Source organism: Salvelinus sp. IW2-2015, linkage group LG19 (assembly GCF_002910315.2).
Source record: "Salvelinus sp. IW2-2015 linkage group LG19, ASM291031v2, whole genome shotgun sequence".
NCBI lineage: Eukaryota > Metazoa > Chordata > Actinopteri > Salmoniformes > Salmonidae > Salvelinus > Salvelinus sp. IW2-2015.
This window is the reverse complement of record NC_036859.1, coordinates 38,082,002-38,102,750: the sequence shown is the minus strand read 5'-3', so window position 1 is coordinate 38,102,750 and position 20,749 is coordinate 38,082,002. Positions and strand designations below refer to the sequence as shown.

Here is a 20,749-nt window from a genome sequence, read left to right as displayed (position 1 = left end):
GTAAAGACTAACACACACAGATCTGAAGATAAGCTTGGGTCTATAAGGACAATGAGAAAATCACCAAATGTAATTATGACCAGGGATGTTTCCTTTTTTATGAAAGAAGTTGGAGGGGACATGCATTCATAGGAACTTTGTGCTTGTGACCCTTCAATTATGATTGACTGTGGGGGAATCTCTATAGAGTGCCTACAAGTCAATCAAAGGTCTTACATCACAGGGTAATATGGTACATTCCTATTCCAAAGCAACATTTTAGGAAATGCTGCAATGAATGTCCCACATTACAAAAGTTCCCTCTGATCCAAGAGTCAAAGAATCAAAGGACTGCTCACCAATGATAGTCTACTCTTCAAAAGCAATCACAAAAAACAATAACAGACGACAAAAAAAACGATTAAGATACTGAATAAGTACTCATATAACAAGTTTACCTGAAGAGATCGGAGGATTATTTCACTACTTGTTTCTATGCGCGCCGATTGTGTCGTAATCATTGCAACGGTGAAAATGACAATAGCGGCTGCATTTTCTCTCTTCTAACAAAGCCTATGGCGGAGGGAGTCTGCTGTCTACAAAAATATAAACGCAACATGCAACAATTTCAAAGATTTTATTGTGTTACAGTTAAGGAAATCAGTCAATTGAAATTAATTAATTTGGCCCTAATCTATTGGTTTCGCATGACAGGGAATACAGGTATGCATCTGTTGGTCAAAGTCACCTTAATAAATAAATAAATAAATAAAGTAGGGGCGTGGATCAGAAAACCGGTCAGTATCTGGTGTGACAAACCATTTGCCTCACGCAGCGCAACACATCTCCTTCGCTTAGAGTTGATCAGGATGTTGATTGTGGCCTGTGGAATGTTGTCCCACTCCTCTTCAAGCTATGCAAAGTTGCTGGATATTGGTGGGGACTGGAACACGCTGTCGTACACATCGATCCGGAGCATCCCAAATATGCTCTAATAGTGACATGTCTGGTGAGTATGCAGGCCATGGAAGAACGGGGTGATTTTCAGCTTCCAGGAATTGTGTACTGATCCTTGCGACATGGGGCCGTGCATTATCAAACTGAAACATGAGGTTATGGCGGCGGATGAATGGCGCGACATTGGGCCTCAGGATCTCGTTACGGTATCTCTGTGCATTCAAACTGCCATCGATAAAATACAATTGGAGGCGGCTTATTGGAGAGAAATTAACAATACATTTTATGGCAACAGTTCTGGTAGACATTCCTGCAGTCAGCATGCCAATTGCATGTTTCCTCAACTTGAGAAGTGAAAACTTCCTATAACTTATATTTAACATATCTTATATTATAATACATAATAAAAATCTGCAAAGTCTAACCATGTTTGAGGCTTATTTACAATGACTGCCTACCCCGGCCAAACCCGGACGAAGCTGGGCCAATTGTGCGCTGCCCTATAGCCTCTTGTGTTACTATTTTTTTTTTGTAGTAAATATTTTCCTAATTCTATTTATTGAACTGCATTGTTGGTTAAGGGCTTGTAAGTAAGCATCTCGCGGTAAGATTGAGGTACCTGTTGATTTGGCCCATGTGACAAATACCATTTGATTTAGATGTGTAAACAAGTTTGTCTACTGTTCAATAGTTACAATCATAGGAGTTCTGGCGCTGACGTGTGAGGTCCACTCCACACGATCAATGATGTTGCAATAATGAATCATTTCTTGTCTTGACACTGTTTTGTCGGTAATGACGTACAGAATACACCATTTCCCAGCAACCCTTCTTACTTTACCCGCCCTATATTAAAATGAGAAGGTGGGGCTACAAAGACAACTCGGCGTTTCATTGGTCGGTGAGCCGGCGTTGGGAACACGCGWCAACTAGATCATTCTTTCTTGTGCGTTTCCAACGTCGTCGCCGCCGCCGGTGAACAGGTACAAGACCGGTGAGAAAAAGCTTTCATTATATTTAAACATATATGAACCACACCTGATATAGTCACGAATAATTTTTTTCGGGTGTGGGCTTTAGTAAGAAGGGAAGTGATACATTATTGATTCGATCAGTAACTAGCTAACTAAAGTCGAGCTAGCATACCCGCCGGTAAACTAGCTAGTTACACAATGCAGTGAAGAGTACCACGAGTTGCTTCGGCATTAGCCACCAGTTAGCTGAATCATTACTTGGAGTCTGACTCAATCGTTTTTGGATTTCTCGCTAGCGGAATTAATGGCATCTGTCAAATTAAAGGATAAGAAGGCCCACACGGGATTCCTGGATTTGTGATAAGGTTTCTAACGCTAGATTTGGAGGTAATTTTAGCTAGGCAATTTTGCCTTTGGTTGAATATAACCGTTGTATTTTTTCGACCTGGCCTTTAGCTAGCGAATGTTAGCTTGGTCATTTCGGGCCCTCTATTTCAGCCTCCATATAAAATGGCCTCGGGCGGCCAGTTTCGCATCTAGTTAGCTACCGCAGTTGGCTAGTTGATTAAATTATGTAGCTACTAGTTACGCACAGTTCTTACAGGATATTGGTTAAAATAGTTAACTAGGTAAATGGCAGGAAATGCGTGTGTGAGGACGACACGTGAGATGACATCACCCACCTGTCTAACTACCCCGGTTCTTCAACACTTATTGTTATGCTGTAAGAACGAACTAGCTTGCTAACCTAGCTACAAGGAAAATGATCCTGGTATCTGGCATTTATTGGTGTTGAGTAACGATGGTAGGCCCGGAATGTACTGCTGTTGCTATCACCACGGCACCAATACATTGCACAAATATAATTAGCTAGTTACATACCGTTAGCGATTTTGGCGTAAAATCCATCAGCGGTGTAACCAGATATGAACTAGCAATTTCCAATGTCTCGTCTTTGATTGCGATTCATATGAATGGAAACCAATGACGTCTATAAACACTAGCTTGTGTTAATGCGATGTAGCTAATGAGGCTTTGAAGCCACCGGCCTCCATATTGGTGCTCCTCAGAAGGCCCAGTCCTCCATAGGAATGAGTGGAATTCTGCAGTATTTCAAAAACATTTAAGCACCAAATTACATGTATTTGTTGTAGTGGGAGCAGTCAAATTGGTACAAAAATGTTCTTTTTACCCATTTTTCTCCCCAATTTCATGATATCCAATTGGTAGTTAGTCTTGTCCCATCGCTGCAACTCCCGTACGGGCGAGGCGAAGGTCGAGAGCCATGTGTCCGCAAACTCGGCCCTGCCGCACTGCTTCTTGACACACTGCTCGCTTAACCCGGAAGCCAGCCGCACCTATGTGTCGGAGGAAACACCGTCCAGCTGGCGACCAAAGTCAGCGTGCATGCACCCGGCCCGCCACAAGGAGTCTCTAGAGCGCGATGGGACAAGGACATCCCGGGCCGGCTAAACCCTCCCCTAACCCGGACGACACTGGGCCAATTGTGTGCCGCCTCATGGGACTCCCAGTCGTGGCCGGCTGCGACACATCCTGGGATCAAACCTGGGTCTGTAGTGATGAATCTAGCATGGCGATGCGGTGCCTTAGACCGCTGTGCCACTCGGGAGGCCGTGTTTATATATATATTTTTTTTTAAATGTTTAGGTTGCATAAGATAATACAAAAATATGCATTGAGGAGTCTAATAGAATATACAGACACGCTTTCAAATATATTTTTTTACTTTGGAATACCAAAATGGCTGTGCGGTGGCTTCAAAACAGTGCCCCCTGTATGTCATCTAGGGTTAATACATATCAATAATGGCAACTTAGGCTGGAAGTACTCCAAGTCTTCCACTAAAGCCTGATCAAGCAGGTATTTATCAGGGTTGAATGCATTGAATTTCTCATTTAGCTGGTCAGCAACAAGTCACCTTGAATCTAACACAGGCGACCCTTTAAGTCAACCATTTATATAATGATACTTTAATTTGTTTACTCTTATGCTAGCTAATGGAAATAMGGTGTTGGGAAACACCCAACATTGGCTTGCTACTCTTTTCCATTTTAGTGGCTGCATCAAACAATACAAATTTACTTKCACCTGAAGACTGCTTAGCTACCGTATTAGCCTCTCTGATAATCCAGATGCAGGGAACACAATGTTACTGACCCGGTTTCCCCTGCTTTGTCCCCCTTCTCGCTGTGTCTTCAGGTTGAATTTTTTTTCTCGAGGTCCGCAGCAGCCATGCCCTCCGACCTGGCCAAGAAGAAGGCGCAGAAGAAGAAGGAAGCCGCCAAAACCCGGCAGAAGGCCAAAAAACCAGGAGAGGACGGAGAGGACGGMGAGAAACCAGAGCAAGGCCAGCAGAATGGAGCAGAAAGCAATGGTAATAGTTGTCTATCATAGAGAAACTAAAGGGCTTAAGTCTAAATCCTCTTCAGAGGTGCTAGGTGCTCAGAGATGTATTTTGTATTCTTCTTGCACTAAAATGTTAATAGCTCTTGAGCGTCTGCTAAATTACTGTAATGTCATGTAAGTGGGTGGTTGGTGACTCATGTTAAATATGGGTTGACTGGTACGCATATGTCTGTCAGTGGAGATGGATAACCTCTTTTTCATGTATAAAAGAAAATGACAAACTAAACGTCCCACTGTGTCACAGGAGTGGATATCCTGACCCAGGAGATGGACGAGTTTGAGCTGAAGAAAACTGAGGCGCGGGCGGTGACCGGCATCCTGGCGTCGCACCCCAACAGCACGGACGTCCACGTCGCCAGCTTGTCGCTCACCTTCCACGGGCAGGAGCTGCTGCAGGACACCAGCCTGGAGCTCAACTCGGGCCGCCGCTACGGCCTCATTGGCCTCAACGGCACCGGTAAGTAGTTACCACCACCTGAGTTGTGTTCACTAGGCACAAAACGGAAGAAACCCTGCAAATAACATTTTGGGTAGAAACACAAATTTATATTTTTCATTGCAAAACATTTTGTTACSGTGTGCTCTAATGAACATGACCCAGYGCATTTGGGACACCTTTTCTGCTATGTCATTTTCAGCGGTGGGTACACCCGTCTCAGTGGGACACCTTTTCAACCAACTCAGACGTTTATTGGAACAATGACCACCTTATTTACGAATACAACATTTGATCTCTTATGGGGACTCTACTTTTCCAGGTAAATCCATGTTACTGTCAGCCATTGGCCACCGCGAGATACCTATCCCAGAGCACATTGACATCTACCACCTGACCCGTGAGATGGCGCCCAGCGACAAGACGGCCCTGCAGTGTGTCATGGAGGTGGACGCGGAGAGGATCCATCTGGAGAAGGAGGCCGAGCGCCTGGCCTCCGAGGACTGTGAGTGTCTTGCATTCGTCCTTCGCTTACTTTGTCCTCGTAGGAAGACCATTGCTAAAAGTGTCTCAAATGGAGCATTTTAAGGTTGTTCCTATTTAGCTAAACGTTTTGTTTCCACGTTACCATGGGAACTGTGCTCACCGTGGCAGCTTCCCTTCCTAGGCGTGGTACACTACCTCCCATGTCCCGAACAGTCCTACAGAATGAGTTCCCTTCATGATGTAGCGTCGGGCAAAGGGCACAAAGGCTTATTTGGTGGCATGACAACCGTGATTACATTTCACCCCCAACCAGTTAAAATGAAAACCATTGAGTAGAAGTTACCTCCCTTCTGTCCACCACTCCAATTCATCTCCCTTCCTCGTCTTATCCTACTCTAATTCTCATCTCCCTTCTCTTTTCCTTCTCTCTCTCGCTCCTTTTTCTCTCCCCTAAAGCTGAGTGTGAGAAGCTGATGGAGCTGTACGAGCGTCTGGAAGAGCTGGACGCAGACAAGGCCGAGGTACGGGCCTCCCAGATCCTCCACGGCCTGGGCTTTACTGCCGCCATGCAGCAGAAGAAGCTTAAGGATTTCAGCGGAGGCTGGAGGATGCGTGTCGCTCTGGCCAGGTAAAACCCACCCTGKACAATACAAACCTGGGTCTGTATTCATAAAGCGTCTCATTGTAGTAGTGCTGATCTAGGATCAGGTCTTCATTATCCACAGCTCTGGGTCTGTATTCATAAAACATCTCAGTGAAGGAGTGCTGATCTAGGATCCGTTATATAACTTTTGAATCATAACAGGTGGGGGACCTGATCCTAGATCAGCAATCCTACTGTGAGACACTTCATGAATACAGGCCTTGAGCCCAGTCCTTTTCCTAGACTCTCAAGCACCGCACAAAAATTCTAATTTTTAACATCTGTCTAGAAAAAAATGTCTGATCTTCATGAAAGGGTAGGGGCTGGGCCACTAAGGTTCTGAATGGCCTAGGAGTATGGGATATATATTTGAATGCTGTGTAGGCGTTTGGCTCAGAACTGTTTGGGAAGTGATGTAAAGAAAGGCCGAATGATAGCGCCGCCGCCAAGCAGTATGTTCACAGTGCGGCGACGCGGTGACAAAAATGGACCGAAGCGTTTATCTGATCCCTACAGTTCTGTGCACTCTTCTCTTGTGTTCCGTTTCACTTTGCCCAGATGGTTTTAGACATTAAAAACAATTATAGGATTAAAAGGTTTCAAGATAATAATAAAAAAAACTCAAAATCACACATCAGTAAGACCTTGGTGAACCTCTCTAAAGTTACTCAGTGGACACATTTGACACTGACAGCCTTGTCTCTACGCAAGGGAATCCCCAAAATAGATTTTGTCCCATTTGTCCAATCAGGACACAATCTAGCATGTAGACAAGTGCATATGTTGTGAATTAAAACAAATGTGAATGGGTGTTTTTCATTCGCAAATGCCCTGTTTTTTTTGTTTTGGGTAGCGCCCCCCCCCTCAACGTAATGTCTTGTGTGTTCCTCGTCTCCAGAGCCCTGTTCTTGAAGCCCTTCATGTTGCTGCTGGATGAGCCCACCAATCACTTGGACCTGGATGCCTGTGTGTGGCTGGAGGAAGAGCTTAGCCAGTAAGACCATTTACGTGTGTGTAAGATGTAGGACATTACTTTTCTAGACACAATTGTGCCGTTTATCATTTACTTTTAGATTGGTTGAAGACAGGTTTCTGCTATGACCTACTGTGTTTTGGATTGATCGACAACTCCAGAGGTAMACTAGGAAATMATKTAAACGTGTTTMCGCCATCTACTCCTWTAAGATATTACTGYTGCTGTGACATGATGTAAACAAAAGGCCGAATTATAGTGTCCCTGCCTGGCAGTATGTTGTCAGTGCGGGGGTGCGTTGACAAAAACTAGACCGAAGCGTTTATCTGATCCCAGCAGCATGCCACAGTGTAGAACGGATGCCACAGTGTTTGTTAGTTCCAACATGAGATGTTTTAAACATTGCTCATGGAGTTTACTCGTCTGTGMTAAACCACTAGCTATATACTTACTTTGACTATAATCTTTTACACCAAACATGGGGATTCTTCATCCAAATGCAACTCAAGATTAGCTTTGTCGGTATTTTGAAGTGTCCACTTTTTTCTTTCTTTTTTAACAGATTTAAACGTATTTTGGTCCTGATTTCCCATTCGCAAGACTTCCTTAACGGCGTGTGCACCAACATCATGCACTTACACGAGCGCAAGCTGAAATACTACACGGTAAGAGCAACTGCACCCTCCCACTAGCCAACATGGACCAATGAGATGCTTAGAATAATGCTCCAAGTCAGAGCAGTTGCATTTCCTGTCTTCAGTCGATAAATGAAACACCAGTTTATCATACTTACCAGGGCCTAAAATTAACACCTGCCAAACATGGGTAGAATTCGGCATTGGCGGGTAAGTATGTCTAATTCACCAGCCATGTGAATTACAGGGATGTAAACAAATTTGTGCACAAATTGAGCGAAATAAGCTTTTTGTGCGTATGGAGAATTTCAGGGATTGTTTTATTTCAGCTCATGAAACATGGGACCAACACTTCTTGCGTTTTATATTTTTGTTCGGTGTAAATTAAATCGAGCAATATACCACATCACTTATTACTCGTAATACATTTGTTTTGGAAACATTACTAAGCATGCTCATGTTTTGTGTGTAATTATTGCTAAAATATTTTGGCTGGTTAAAAATAAATCGGTGGCTGGTAGAAAATATTTCTAGCTGCCACYGTGATTGGTATACAAAAAAGTTAGTTTTACACCTTGATACTTTCTCAGACTTCAACCATCTACTAATTTTATATTAAATTTGCCCTTGGTGAGTTACTCTGGATAAAAGTTACTATATTCAAGTCATAAGAACAAAGGAAAATGACTCCGGTGTACRAGTACATCCCATTTCAAGTGTAAAATGGTACTCGTGTAAAAACAAATGTTTGTTTAATTCCTGGCAGGGCAACTATGATCAGTATATAAAGACCAGGGAGGAGCTGGAAGAGAACCAGATGAAGAGATTCAACTGGGAGCAGGACCAGATCAAACACATGAAGGTATCTAAGATTCCCTTTCTCTAAACGCGCTTCCTCATTCACTAGTGGTTTGGCGTTTTTTATTTATGTGAAATTCGGGCTGACGCCGGTATTATGTGATGGATCAAGCATAGTGATGGGTTATTTGGAACCACCTAGGGTGTGGTCGTTTCATACAAACCGTTTTTAAGTTCAATAAACTCAAGTGACGCAATGATGAGAGGAAGTGTTGGGAGTGAAGGGCTTCACCAAACAGTTATTTCTTTTGTAAACCTCCCTTTCTCTCCTTACCACCCCACCAGAACTACATAGCCCGGTTTGGGCACGGCTCAGCCAAGCTGGCTCGCCAAGCCCAGAGTAAAGAGAAAACCCTGCAGAAGATGGTGGCCTCTGGCCTGACTGAGAGCGTTTCCAATGACAAAGTAAGTTTGTTTAGTGACTGACTCGGTGGACAAAGGTGACAGTGCTTCCCATATAGGGTTTGAAGAGGTGTTTTTTTTTTGTGTATAATTAGTTTTGACTACAGCCCAGGGCAAGTCACATGGTCATAATTCTCTGGACTATAGTAAAAGTGGATATTACTGCAGGTAACTCTTATTTTAGAAAATTCTTAACATAGTTCTGGTCTATTGTGATGCAAAGAAGTGTACAGTAGTTGCCACAGAGTGAGTTAGTTCCAGGATAATAGATTTGTTTTATAGAATTGCAAAATAGAAACCAAAATCTCATAGCTCCATTCAGGGTGGTAGGTCACAAGGCAGGGATCACCCTGAACTCCTCCCTCAGATCTGAGGACAGTCAGCTCATATCATCCTAAACTCCTCCCCGAGGACAGTCAGCTCATATCATCCTAAACTCCTCCCCGAGGACAGTCAGCTCATTATCATCCTAAACTCCTCCCCGAGGACAGTCAGCTCATATCATCCTAAACTCCTCCCTAGGGACAGTCAGCTCCTATCATCCTAAACTCCTCCCCGAGGACAGTCAGCTCATATCATCCTAAACTCCTCCCGAGGACAGTCGGCTCATATCATCCTAAACTCCTCCCCGAGGACAGTCAGCTCATATCATCCTAAACTCCTCCCCGAGGACAGTCAGCTCATATCATCCTAAACTCCTCCCCGAGGACAGTCCGCTCATATCATCCTAAACTCCTCCCCGAGACAGTCAGCTCATATCATCCTAAACTCCTCCCCGAGACAGTCAGCTCATATCATCCTAAACTCCTCCCGAGGACAGTCAGCTCATATCATCCTAAAACTCCTCCCCCGAGGACAGTCAGCTCATATCATCCTAAACTCCTCCCCGAGGACAGTCCGAGCTCATATCATCCTAAACTCCTCCCCGAGGACAGTCAGCTCATATCATCCTAAACTCCTCCCCGAGACAGTCAGCTCATACATCCTAAACTCCTCCCCGAGGACAGTCAGCTCATATCATCCTAAACTCCTCCCCGAGGACAGTCAGCTCATATCATCCTAAACTCCTCCCCGAGGACAGTCAGCTCATTATCATCCTAAACTCCTCCCCGAGGACAGTCAGCTCATATCATCCTAAAACTCTCCTCCCGAGGACAGTCAGCTCATTCATCCTAAACTCCTCCCCGAGGACAGTCCAGCTCAGTATCATCCTAAACTCCTCCCCGAGGACAGTCAGCTCATTCTTCTCTTTTCCTTTAGACCCTGTCATTTTGTTTTCCTCCCTGTGGGAAGATTCCCCCTCCGGTCATCATGGTACAGAACGTCAGCTTCAAGTACTCTGATGACCAGGTAGGTGATTGTCTCACTTCTGACTGAATGTCTTTATCTATTTGTTTTATTTATGAGAAAAGAGAAATTCCAGCTCCAAACTACTCAAATCATGTTTTTTGCGATATTGTTTGGGTGAAYTTCTTATTTTTCCCTTGTTTGACATTTCAGCCCCATATATACAAGAACCTTGAGTTTGGCATAGACCTCGACACCCGAGTGGCCCTTGTGGGGCCCAAYGGGGCCGGGAAATCCACCCTGCTCAAACTTCTCACTGGAGAGGTGAGTCTTGACATTGTTATGATTATATGGTCATTTAGCTAACTAATTGTTCTGCTATTCGGCCATGCCATGAGGCATTACCTTAGTGGTACCATTTTTACTCATAAGTGAGGGGCCAATGAGTAGAAACCATGTAAGTTGTCATTTTTTCCCATTTCCTGTTCAGTTGTCTTTTCTAGTAAAATGTGTTTTGTTTTTTTTGCTTCAACTTCTCGAGGTATAAATGTTTCTGATCAGACATCCGTCTCCTCTCTCTCCACCCGACTTACTTCATTCTTTGTCCTCAGCTCCTCCCTACTGACGGTATGATTCGCAAGAACTCCCACGTCAAGATTGGAAGATATCACCAGGTACTRTACCATTTTAAAATGTACTAATAGCCTAAACTGTCTTGACAATTGTGTCTGTAATGGACAGAAACATTAACATTTTTTTTATGCGTGTTCCTACAATGGCAAAAATTGGAGTAGACTGCAAATTTTGAGATGACGGGATGGTCAGTGGCATCTTTAGTTTTATTTCATTACTTGAAGTTAAAGACATCCTCCAGTGATTTTATTTATTATCAAAAAATATATATATAATTTGCACTTATGGTTGAACGCGAAGTCCCAATTATAAAAAGTGATGTACACACATTAACCCCCTAGAGTCGATGTCTGCGCCCCTGCAGAAATCTAATTGGCATTAAAATTAATCCATCAATCTGTCAGTTTAAGCTAGAAATATATATATATATATATTTATTTTTTTGGGATGCGTCTCAATCCACCACATCCATCTTGGGACAACTTCAGAAGTTAGACATTTTTTACAACTCTGCATGATTCACATGGCTGATCCTACTCTTTATTTCCCCTCTAAAGCATCTTACAGAGCAGCTGGAACTCGACCTCTCGCCCCTGGATTACATGATGAAGTGTTACCCAGAGATCAAGGAGAGGGAGGAGATGAGGAAGATCATTGGCCGCTATGGGCTGACGGGCAAACAGCAGGTCAGTTTGATCATTAGTGATCCTAAAACATTGTCATGTAGCAGGGTTTGATTGGGCCCGTCTGGCATGCCACGGGAGTGCAAGCAAGGCTAAAATCTGTGTCCATAACAACGAGATTTAGGATTCTGGTATTCTTTTTGAGGATCCCCATTAGCTGTTTCAAAAGGCAGCAGCTACTCTCCTGGGTGTCCAACACAAAACATGAAACATTACATTTAATACAGAACATGATAGACAAGAACAACTCAAGAACAGACTAATTAAAACAAATTTTAAAAAGGCACCAGTAGCCTTAGCACATATCAATGCATACACAGACTATTCTAGGTGAGCTTGGTGGCGATCTAGGAGATTATAAACCATTATAAATACAAGCATACAAAAAAGGTAAGTTAGTGTACAATGATGCGTGGAAGATTTCATTCTATAAGAATACAGGGAGGGTAGACCATAATATGTTCTGACCATTCTCTCGCTCACATGCTGAGACTGAGGGGTGTGCAGTGAGGCCCGAGCTGGCTGGGATGGGGCACCGTGGCAGGGGGCATGGGGGCAGGTTTCACTGTCTAGGGGGCATCTGCAACCATCAGTCCATCCGTACGTCTGCCTCCTTGTCCGCCTTGCCATGCGCTTCAGCGTAACTGGGCGGGAGCGCGCGGGTAGACTCATGGTGATGGTGAGGCAGTCTGTGTGGGGAAAAGCTTGAGGATGACAAAAGAAGTACGTTGAGACTTATAAACAATCTTTAACTTCTTTCCCTCAACTCGCACAATCTGCTTAATTTTACTATTTGCAGACTCTAGAAGGAGACCGTGGATACAGACCCTGAGACAGAACTGTGTAAGAAACCAAACTCTCCAATAGGCCAATTAGGCTGCACGTCTCCTGGCTGTCCTCATTTTATATAGTATCAAGAGAATACATATGCAAGGTAACATTTGCTAGAACGGGGAAACGCTCAGGTCCATTAGGGTGCCAGATCCTCCTCTTCAAAGAAATGCTGCATTTGCAGGCGTTTTGCGCTCCAGCCTGACATAAAACACACTTTAATTCAACACTCGCAAGAGAGAAGTTGACTTAGTCCAGGTTGTATAGACTTGGGGCTGGATGCAAAATACCTGCCACTGAATTGTAGACCATTGGCCAGACGAGACGACATGGCATGAGAGGTAGCTAGCATTGTTCTTAGATGAAAAGTGTGTTGGCTAGTTAGTAGCTATACTTACCTTAGGTCGTTTACTAGGCTTATACGACAAATGGTGACAATATCATTCGATTTCTGGCGCAGATAAGCACACAACCAGGTGCGCTAACTACAGAAAACTCTAGCTAGCAATAACTATCTTAGACCGACGGACTCTATAGAAGTGTGGATATAGCTAGACGATACAATTGCAATAATGCAAGCATCTTTAATCTTACAAGAAAATATGCATTTACAAGAGCATGCATTAATAGAGAAACTAGAAAGCACATAATTTAGCTACTAGTGTTGCATTCTTCTCGAATAGCTACGTAAAGTTAAGCTAGTAATTCGTATCATCAAGCGCTCGTATAGACGATTAAGCTACCGTACTTATGTTATCTGTTATTTTATCCATGTAGGTATGGCTTGAGGGGCTAGGAAGATCACACACCATCATTTCCCATTGTGATTGTATCCCCTCAGCACTTAGGTGGTAAAATGTCTGTGCACTATATGATTAATTAGACTGTTAATGTCTGACGAGAGTATCCAATAGCAATTTCAGTTGCCTACCTATTAAATGTCAAAGCAAAATGAATTATTACTGCAGTTTGATGCCTGCGATATGCAAAATCAGATCGCAAGGTTCTCATATGTGAAGGAAGAGATCGCGGGATCTTTGAGCCACACAAGGAGCGGACGGTTAATCACTTTGATTATCGCAAGTCTTAGAACAATTTGAATGCGACAAGTGTCTGTTCAAAACCTACATTTAATTATATACTCCGTAGAATGTCTATAGACCGTCTGTCTTAAAACGAACAGATTTTTTTAAATTCAATTTTGACCGCCTGTGCTGGCGGAACCGTTGTCATAGTTCCTACAATCAGCAATGTAGAGCAGCGCCACAAATTCTAAAATCCGTTTGCGTTAGGAAATTGGTGCAGTTCATGAACAACTGGGAGCTTTTGAAACAAAAAATAAATAAGATGGGTCAAATCATGACGTATCCAGTATCTTCAGGTCGGAAAGGGGTACTCATGAAACTCTACAAGAGAGGCCGAGTTCCCAAAGTTTGGAATCCGATTGGGATGACCATTCCAAATCGATTATTGTCCACCATTTCGAAGTGGCTAGTTTTTTTTCCCCCCAAGTCCCAGAGTATTTTGAACGCCAACTATAGTTCAGAGAATGTCGAAGATTTTCCCGAAGATGCCCCATTTTCCGATCGCCAGTTGGTTGAACGTGGCACTAAGCTCCTGCTTTTATTTCGTTACACCAGGGGAGGCTGGTGGGAGGGGCATAATAAGAGGTACGGGCTCACTTGTAAAGCTAGAACAGAGTCGAATGTGGTTTCCATAGATTCGTATGATACATTCCAATTGATTCCAGATTAACAGCTTTTATAAACTGAAGGCTGGCCCTACTCTATGGGCTCCTTTCCCACCAGCCACACCTGCTTCCACTCACAACTGTAAGCTATTTTCTGTTAATAATATGCAGAATTAACATGTTATAGCTAAGATAAGTTATCTTGTTTGATGAGTTTATTCCTGTAATATTAAATTTAAAAAATAATAAGTTGTCAGTTGAGCTCTCTGGTCAAATTTGAACTAGCTTAGGCCGCTAGCTAGCTAACAATGATGGAAACTAACACAAAAATATGTGCTTTAAGAAAGTTGATTGTAGTTGCCTGGCTTTTACTAATTAGTTTTTAAAGATGGGTTTAATTGGTCGTTATACAAAAGTGGCTACCCAGTCAATTCCAGTGGCAGTATGTTATTTGGCATTAATACATGATCACAATTCAGTTTATAAAACCATGTATAAAAATATATCATTGAGTTAGTAAAGCTGCCATGCAAACATTGATCTCTCGAGGTGTTTCAACCTAAGCTAAGTTGCATTTCCTGTGGTGGTGATGTGGTGGGGCAAACCAGTCGACAAACATTTGGAGTGTTGCGCCGTAGATTGCTCAGTGTTCTAAGTCACTCCTAATGGGCGACACTATGTCACCCGGCCGAATGTCTAAAGGTAGAGCTAGAAAATTCTTAGCCCACTTGTGTTTGCTGCGATAGAGTTACATTTTAAGAATGCCATCCAAAGAATGCTCGAGGTCCATTGGCACAGATTAAAAATGAAGTCTAAAAATTCACTTATACGCTACATTAGCTTTGATCTTGGACTGATTCATGTCAACATCATATACTTGTGCAAAAGTAGTCTTAGCTAAGCAGTCATCATGATCAAGATTGACAATTCTATTTGGCATAATTACTTTTTTAATCCTTGTCATAGTGAAGAGAAATTATTGAAGAGAGAATTATTAGATAAAACGATATCAGTGCATCATTGGCTATTGGACATAAACATTTACAACAAGTTTTGGAATTCCAAAATTCAAACAATGACAGTTGTTTGTAAAGTAATCGGTGACAGTGGCCTAACTGCAAGAAATTTGCATAAGCAATCACTAGTAGCCTTTTATTTGCCTTTATATCAGGGTGTGGGTCGCCGGTGTGTGGTTCCCAATCTGGGATTAGGGTCTCTTTTCCATAGTTAGTAAAAGTGAAAAACATTCAACATTGGCCGATGCTGGTAATGTGAAGCAGGATTTGTGCCAGCGCCCAATACAACTGTGTTTAACTCGAAGAGCTCGTGAAACATGACTTTATGAGTCAAAGCAACTGGGAAGTCCGACGAATAAATGAGCTCCCGACTGGGAAAAATACGCTTTTGAGAACGGTATCCAACTCTGAATTTTCAAATCACGGCCTTTTCTAGAGCCTGACTGAAGAATAGATCAATGCCGTCAACATGATCAACTTGTTTTGTCTGAGTTCCCATGTTTTTTTGAAACGCACCATAAATCCAGAGAATTGCCAGACTTTCGTGTGACAAAATTATTGCCCACGAAGGACCGCCGCGGCCACGTTCCTGTTAAGTGAGACACGCACAACAAGGTGAGTCCATTAAAAGGTATTTGATATCGCTGAAGCTAGCATAAATGATATACAATCTGCCAGAGTACGCTTTAATATTAACCGTAGCTAAGAAATAATACTAAGAATGTTATTGTTGCTAGTCAGTAACAGTTAGAGCGATCCGTGCCTCACAATAATGTAGATTTGGTATATTTACTAGCCAATCTTCATTTTGCTGTACTGTTCATGAGACTTGGTGGTGCACTATGTAGCCTATAATACTGTTTTAGAAATTGTAATCATCGAATATTGTAAGAGTTTATCATTGTCTGCTTAAATGCCCCCTTTAATTTATCCTACGATTTCTGATGTGTAACAGGAGAAAATTTGTAAAACAGCCTACATTCTGAATTTCTGTCGCTGTACATTTCAAAGTGCCTGAACAATAGTTATTATTGACTACGTCTGTTGCTTAGCTCGCTCATTAATGTCTTAATCGGAATTGCGGGATTGCCTCTATATCTGTCTTGTTGCTCCCTTATTTCCATAGTTTGTAAATCTTTTGTCTATCAGACGTGTCTGTAGACAATCAACTGCACAATTTGCAGATTGCCTTATATCCTACTATGTTGTCCCCTTATGTAACATAGTTTGTAAATCCAATTGTTGTTGTTTAGCGACAAGTCAGCCATGTTTTTTAAAAAGGCAGTATTTACTTGACAAAGCCACAACACTAAGCAATACATTAATTATCCTATAACGGTGCCCACAAACTGTTAGGGCCTACATAAACTGTCCCAACTGGTTTAGTGATGTGATTTGTAGTGCTTCTTTGCTGGCATGCATCCACCAAGATACAATATAAACATATACACACACAGTATATCAGTGCGACGGTGTATTAATGTTTTGAATGGTTATCCAACTTGGAATTCCAACTCAGGAACTCGGGTCCTCATTCTTAGGCTTTTATATTTCTTCTCTTTTTCTAGTAGCTCTGCCTTTCGCACCTGAAGATATGACGTTCATGATTTGCCTCGATATTTTTCCGAGTTACATTTACATTTAAGTCAATTTAGCAGACGCTCTTATCCAGAGCGACTTACAAATTGGTGATTCCCTTATGATTAAGCAGTGGAACAACCACTTTAAATTAGTGGCCTCTAACTCTTTTAAGGGGGGGGGGTTTCCCAGTTCCCATTGTTTCGAACGGCGGCATTAACCCTCACAAGTAACCATTTTAAATGTCAACTCCAATGGAGTAACGTCGTGGGTTGGGACGTCCCAAGGATGCAAGTAGACAAGGACGTTCATAGAAAACACACCACTAAAGGATTTTTCCGATTTCTGCCTTCAAATAAAAGCCTACACAGAAGAGATATTACAGAAAGGAAGTGGGAATCCCGTTTTCAAAAGCGAGCAATAGTAATAGGCGTCTTTTTGTAGGCCCCACTTCCCCGACATGGGTTTCGTTCGTTGGGAAAAGCCTATGCACGTGTCAACTCATTCCACGTTAGGGTACACCCTTGTACTTGATGGATGAATTAAGGTCACTAATTAGTCATGTGGTGTAAATTACTTTAAGTAAAAATACTTTAAAGTCGTTTTTTAGGGTTATCTGTACTTTACTATTTATATTTGTTACAACTTTTACTTTCACTACATAAAAAAAAGTACTTTTTACTCCATACATTTCCCTGACACCCAATAAGTACTCGTTACATTTTGAATGCAGGCAGGACAGAAATGGTCAATTCACGGAAAGGTTCAAGTGAACATCCCTGGTCATCTCTACTGCCTCTCACTGTCAGGGGTGGACTTTCATTTTACTTTATTTCAAGTATAGAATCGGTACTTTTTCCCCACCACTGTCGTAATTAGTAAGGAACTCCTTCACCTGGTTGTCTTAGGTCTTAATTGGAAAAACAAAAACCCGACAGCCCCTTGGCCTTCCATGGAATGAGTTTGACACTGATTGTACTTTGGCCATAGGCCAGGGCTGTCAAACTAATATCCACGGAAAGGCCTACCCTATCTTCTGCTTTGTCTGTTTTTTTCCTTTCTAATTAAGACCTAAGCTGTGTTCGAATACTCATACTAACTGTACTATGGTGACGTAAATTGAAGTATGGTAGTATGCTTATTGGTCATACAGTTAGTATGCAAAAGTTCCAGGATGTTGTACATTTGCAAAATACAAGATGTATACAAGCAGTGGACACTATTTCTATGGTTTAAGGGCCCATAATGCAATTATTCAAGAATGGGAGTGGCTTCAACAACATTTTAAAATTTGAAGAAAATGGCAGAAAATATGGCAGCCGAAGTCGACGAGCGGATAACAAATGTTTAAGAATCATGTAATAAAGTATGACTTCTCAAATAAGTCTAATTTGAAAAGTCAATAAGCACTACTCAATTTACATCACAAATAGCACAGTTAGTATGAGTCTTCGAACATTGCTTAGGTCTTAATTGAAAGGGAAAAAAACAAGTTATATATTACAGAGAACAAGTAAATGATCTCACAAATATTGTAGTAACCAAAATTAATTTGTTGCGCCCAATTGATTCCATTCACTACTTGGAGTGCTTTACTTTCCCCCAGAATGCAATTGACGACACTTAGGCAACGTACACAATGGCCATATATTGGAATTTGTATTTCCTAAAGTGTCTCTGCCCATATTTGACAAAAGATCGATCCCTCTAGCCATAACTGTGTAAGGTAACAGTAACTACTAATAGGAGTGGCAACTACAGACATAATTCTTCAATTAAGTGTTTGTAATTCAACAAGAAACATTTATTTCACTTGACAAATTCTGCAGCAAACATCTTAGATGTAAAATTGTGTGACAGACCTATTTGGGGAAAAATGTCATTTATCCTATGTTTACTATTTTTGAGGAAGTGTATACTGGCTGCTGTTGCTATGGCAAGTCAAGAGGGACAAATTATATTTGCTGCTTTGCTCATTTTTCAAGGGAGTCTGAAGGGAGTATGCGAGGCACAGACATTGGCATGGCCTACGCCTGCTAAGAGCTAACCAAACTAGTATGTGGGCTTTAACGCCAATCAATTAAAATATCTACACAAATTTAGAGAGGCTGAAAAAGACACTGAAAAAGCACAATCATTTCAACTTACTGGATTAAATCAAAGCTATCATTGTCATGTTACTATAAACAAACAAGTCAGTTATTTTGCTCCTTTATTTCAGACATTCCCATTATTGCAGGTACAATGTTAAATAATGACAATAATAAAGCTCTTTTTAAAGTGAAAGGAAACTAAAAATCGGTATAGGCGGCTAGTAACTGATTACATGTATCTGATTACTAAAACTAAATCAGTTACGTTCCCAGCAAAACATATTGTAATCAGATTACACACACTTGAAAACTAGATTACTTCTTGGATTAAAAGTGATATTACTGAAATAAATAATCATGACACCTTTCTCAATGACAATTCAGCATTGGGGAAAAAAAGGTGCAAGTTTAAATTTGTTCCACCTGAGCGAGTCTGACAAGTCAGACAACCGATGACAGACAAATGCGTTTTCATGGATCATTTTTGTCTTTAATGCCTCCTAAAGGGGGAAAGTCTTCGAAAGTAATCAGATTACGTTACGAGTTTGGGTAATCCAAAGTTCGTTACTGATGACAATTTTGAACAGGTAACTAGTAAGGGATTACATGTAGAACCTACCCAACCATGCAGGCAGTTTATATCCTACTAGATCTGATCTGTGGAAAAGTCATGAACCGTGAATTAAAAAACAAAGTGCACATGTTCTGACTACATTAAATGGATACATATTTTTTAAAACTTTTTAATTCAGAGAAATTAAGATACCGTATGTATGCCTGTTGAAGGGTAGCAATGGAAGGTAACTAGGCGGCACCACAACTTCCAGCAGTCTGTAAAGAGCCTTTAAGCAGGAAGGAAATGGGCATCTAGAAAAGGAGCAACATGCTTCTTGAGATAAATAGTAAAGTGAAAGATGGAATGGGAAATTGGGAGTCCAGTCTTGAATCTGGGGAGGTCGTTTTTTTATATATATTTTTTTTGTTTGTTTTTGTTTTTTACACCATGCGAATTTTTGTCAATCTTCTTTTCAGATGGTGTTTTGTAACCAAGATGTCCCGGTTCCATTGGTTGATGGTCTGCTTTTCACAAAACCCAGATCTCCTGTGCCACCTAGGGAGCGAAAAGGAGAAAAGGTGTTGAGAAAAGGGACAAATGTGCATTCAATCCAGTTCTTCCAACAAAGATTTTTCATAAGTATTATGTAAACTAGGACTATTTATAATAAACTCATTCAAAATATGTTGATCTGCTACTGTAATTAGTGGAGTGCAAGATGCAGCACCAGTGTGCAAATGGCATGGTGGATATATGCAGTTGTCCAACAATGTATTTAAATCAACCCTTTCATACAAAACAAAAGTGTTCTAATCTTTTTATCCGAACCTGCTGGATGCACCTGAAGTCGTGGCTAACAACATCATGCCGCCTCGTACTCGTTGATGGCGTCGGCCAGGGCGTCAATGGTCTCGATGTCCAAGTGATTGGTGGGCTCATCAGGAAGAGCATGTGGGCATTCTGACCAGCCAGCCAGGCAAAGCACACCCGGCACTTCTGCCCATCAGATAGGTTTCCTGATGGGGTTCGACCTGGTAAAATGCAGAAATGTCAGTAAATCAGATGCAGCAGGTAGCCTAGTGGTTAAGAGCTTGGGTCAGTAATCGACAGGTCGCTGGTTCCAATCTCTGAGCCGACTGGGTGAAAGATCTGCCGATGTTGTCCTTGAAGCAAGGCACTTATCCCCATTGCTCCTGTAAGTCACTCTGTACAAGAGTCTGCTAAATGACTAAAATGTAAATTGTCGTAAGACAGTTCCCCAATTCATTAGGGTTTTAATTAAATTTCCGACTTCGGTTTAATTTAATTAACTACAACCCTGCAAACCTGGGCTCAAATAGAATGAGTTTTTCTCCAAAATTCATTAAGTGCCTTGGAGCTTGAATGGTACAAATAGGAGATCTCGTCCAAAGGATAACGCCCGCCTCGTGCATGGCAGGGGCCAATATCAACCCCACTCCGCGTGGCTGCCAGAAGGCCACTAAGTCAACCCACGTTCCGACAGTTGGATTGCTCAGCATCAGTGGCTCAATTAAAGCTCTTCACACTCGCCGTGGACGAGTTGCAGACGGCCAATCAGAAGACCCGCGTACAATGAAATGTTTAAGGATCA

General features: G+C 41.9%; 1 protein-coding gene across 3 annotated transcripts in view; it reads left to right on the top strand.

The window, feature by feature from the left end:
* Window positions 1–966: 966 nt before the first annotated feature.
* Window positions 967–20,749, top strand: part of LOC111979175 (ATP-binding cassette sub-family F member 2) — a 25,780-nt gene continuing 5,997 nt past the window's right edge. Inside the window, exons 1-13 of one of the 3 annotated variants that reach the window (XM_070449023.1) lie at window positions 967–988; window positions 4,131–4,305; window positions 4,582–4,794; window positions 5,096–5,278; window positions 5,716–5,887; window positions 6,801–6,896; window positions 7,438–7,540; window positions 8,277–8,372; window positions 8,654–8,773; window positions 10,031–10,120; window positions 10,271–10,381; window positions 10,669–10,731; window positions 11,248–11,376. In XM_070449023.1, coding sequence (XP_070305124.1) covers window positions 4,164–4,305; window positions 4,582–4,794; window positions 5,096–5,278; window positions 5,716–5,887; window positions 6,801–6,896; window positions 7,438–7,540; window positions 8,277–8,372; window positions 8,654–8,773; window positions 10,031–10,120; window positions 10,271–10,381; window positions 10,669–10,731; window positions 11,248–11,376 — 1,518 coding nt within the window. In that variant the 5' untranslated portion in view covers window positions 967–988; window positions 4,131–4,163. Of the gene's footprint in view, window positions 989–1,842; window positions 1,931–2,236; window positions 2,298–4,130; window positions 4,306–4,581; window positions 4,795–5,095; window positions 5,279–5,715; window positions 5,888–6,800; window positions 6,897–7,437; window positions 7,541–8,276; window positions 8,373–8,653; window positions 8,774–10,030; window positions 10,121–10,270; window positions 10,382–10,668; window positions 10,732–11,247; window positions 11,377–20,749 lie in introns of those variants that run through there. The other 2 variants (XM_024009523.2, XM_024009524.2) reach the window with 2 other exon arrangements.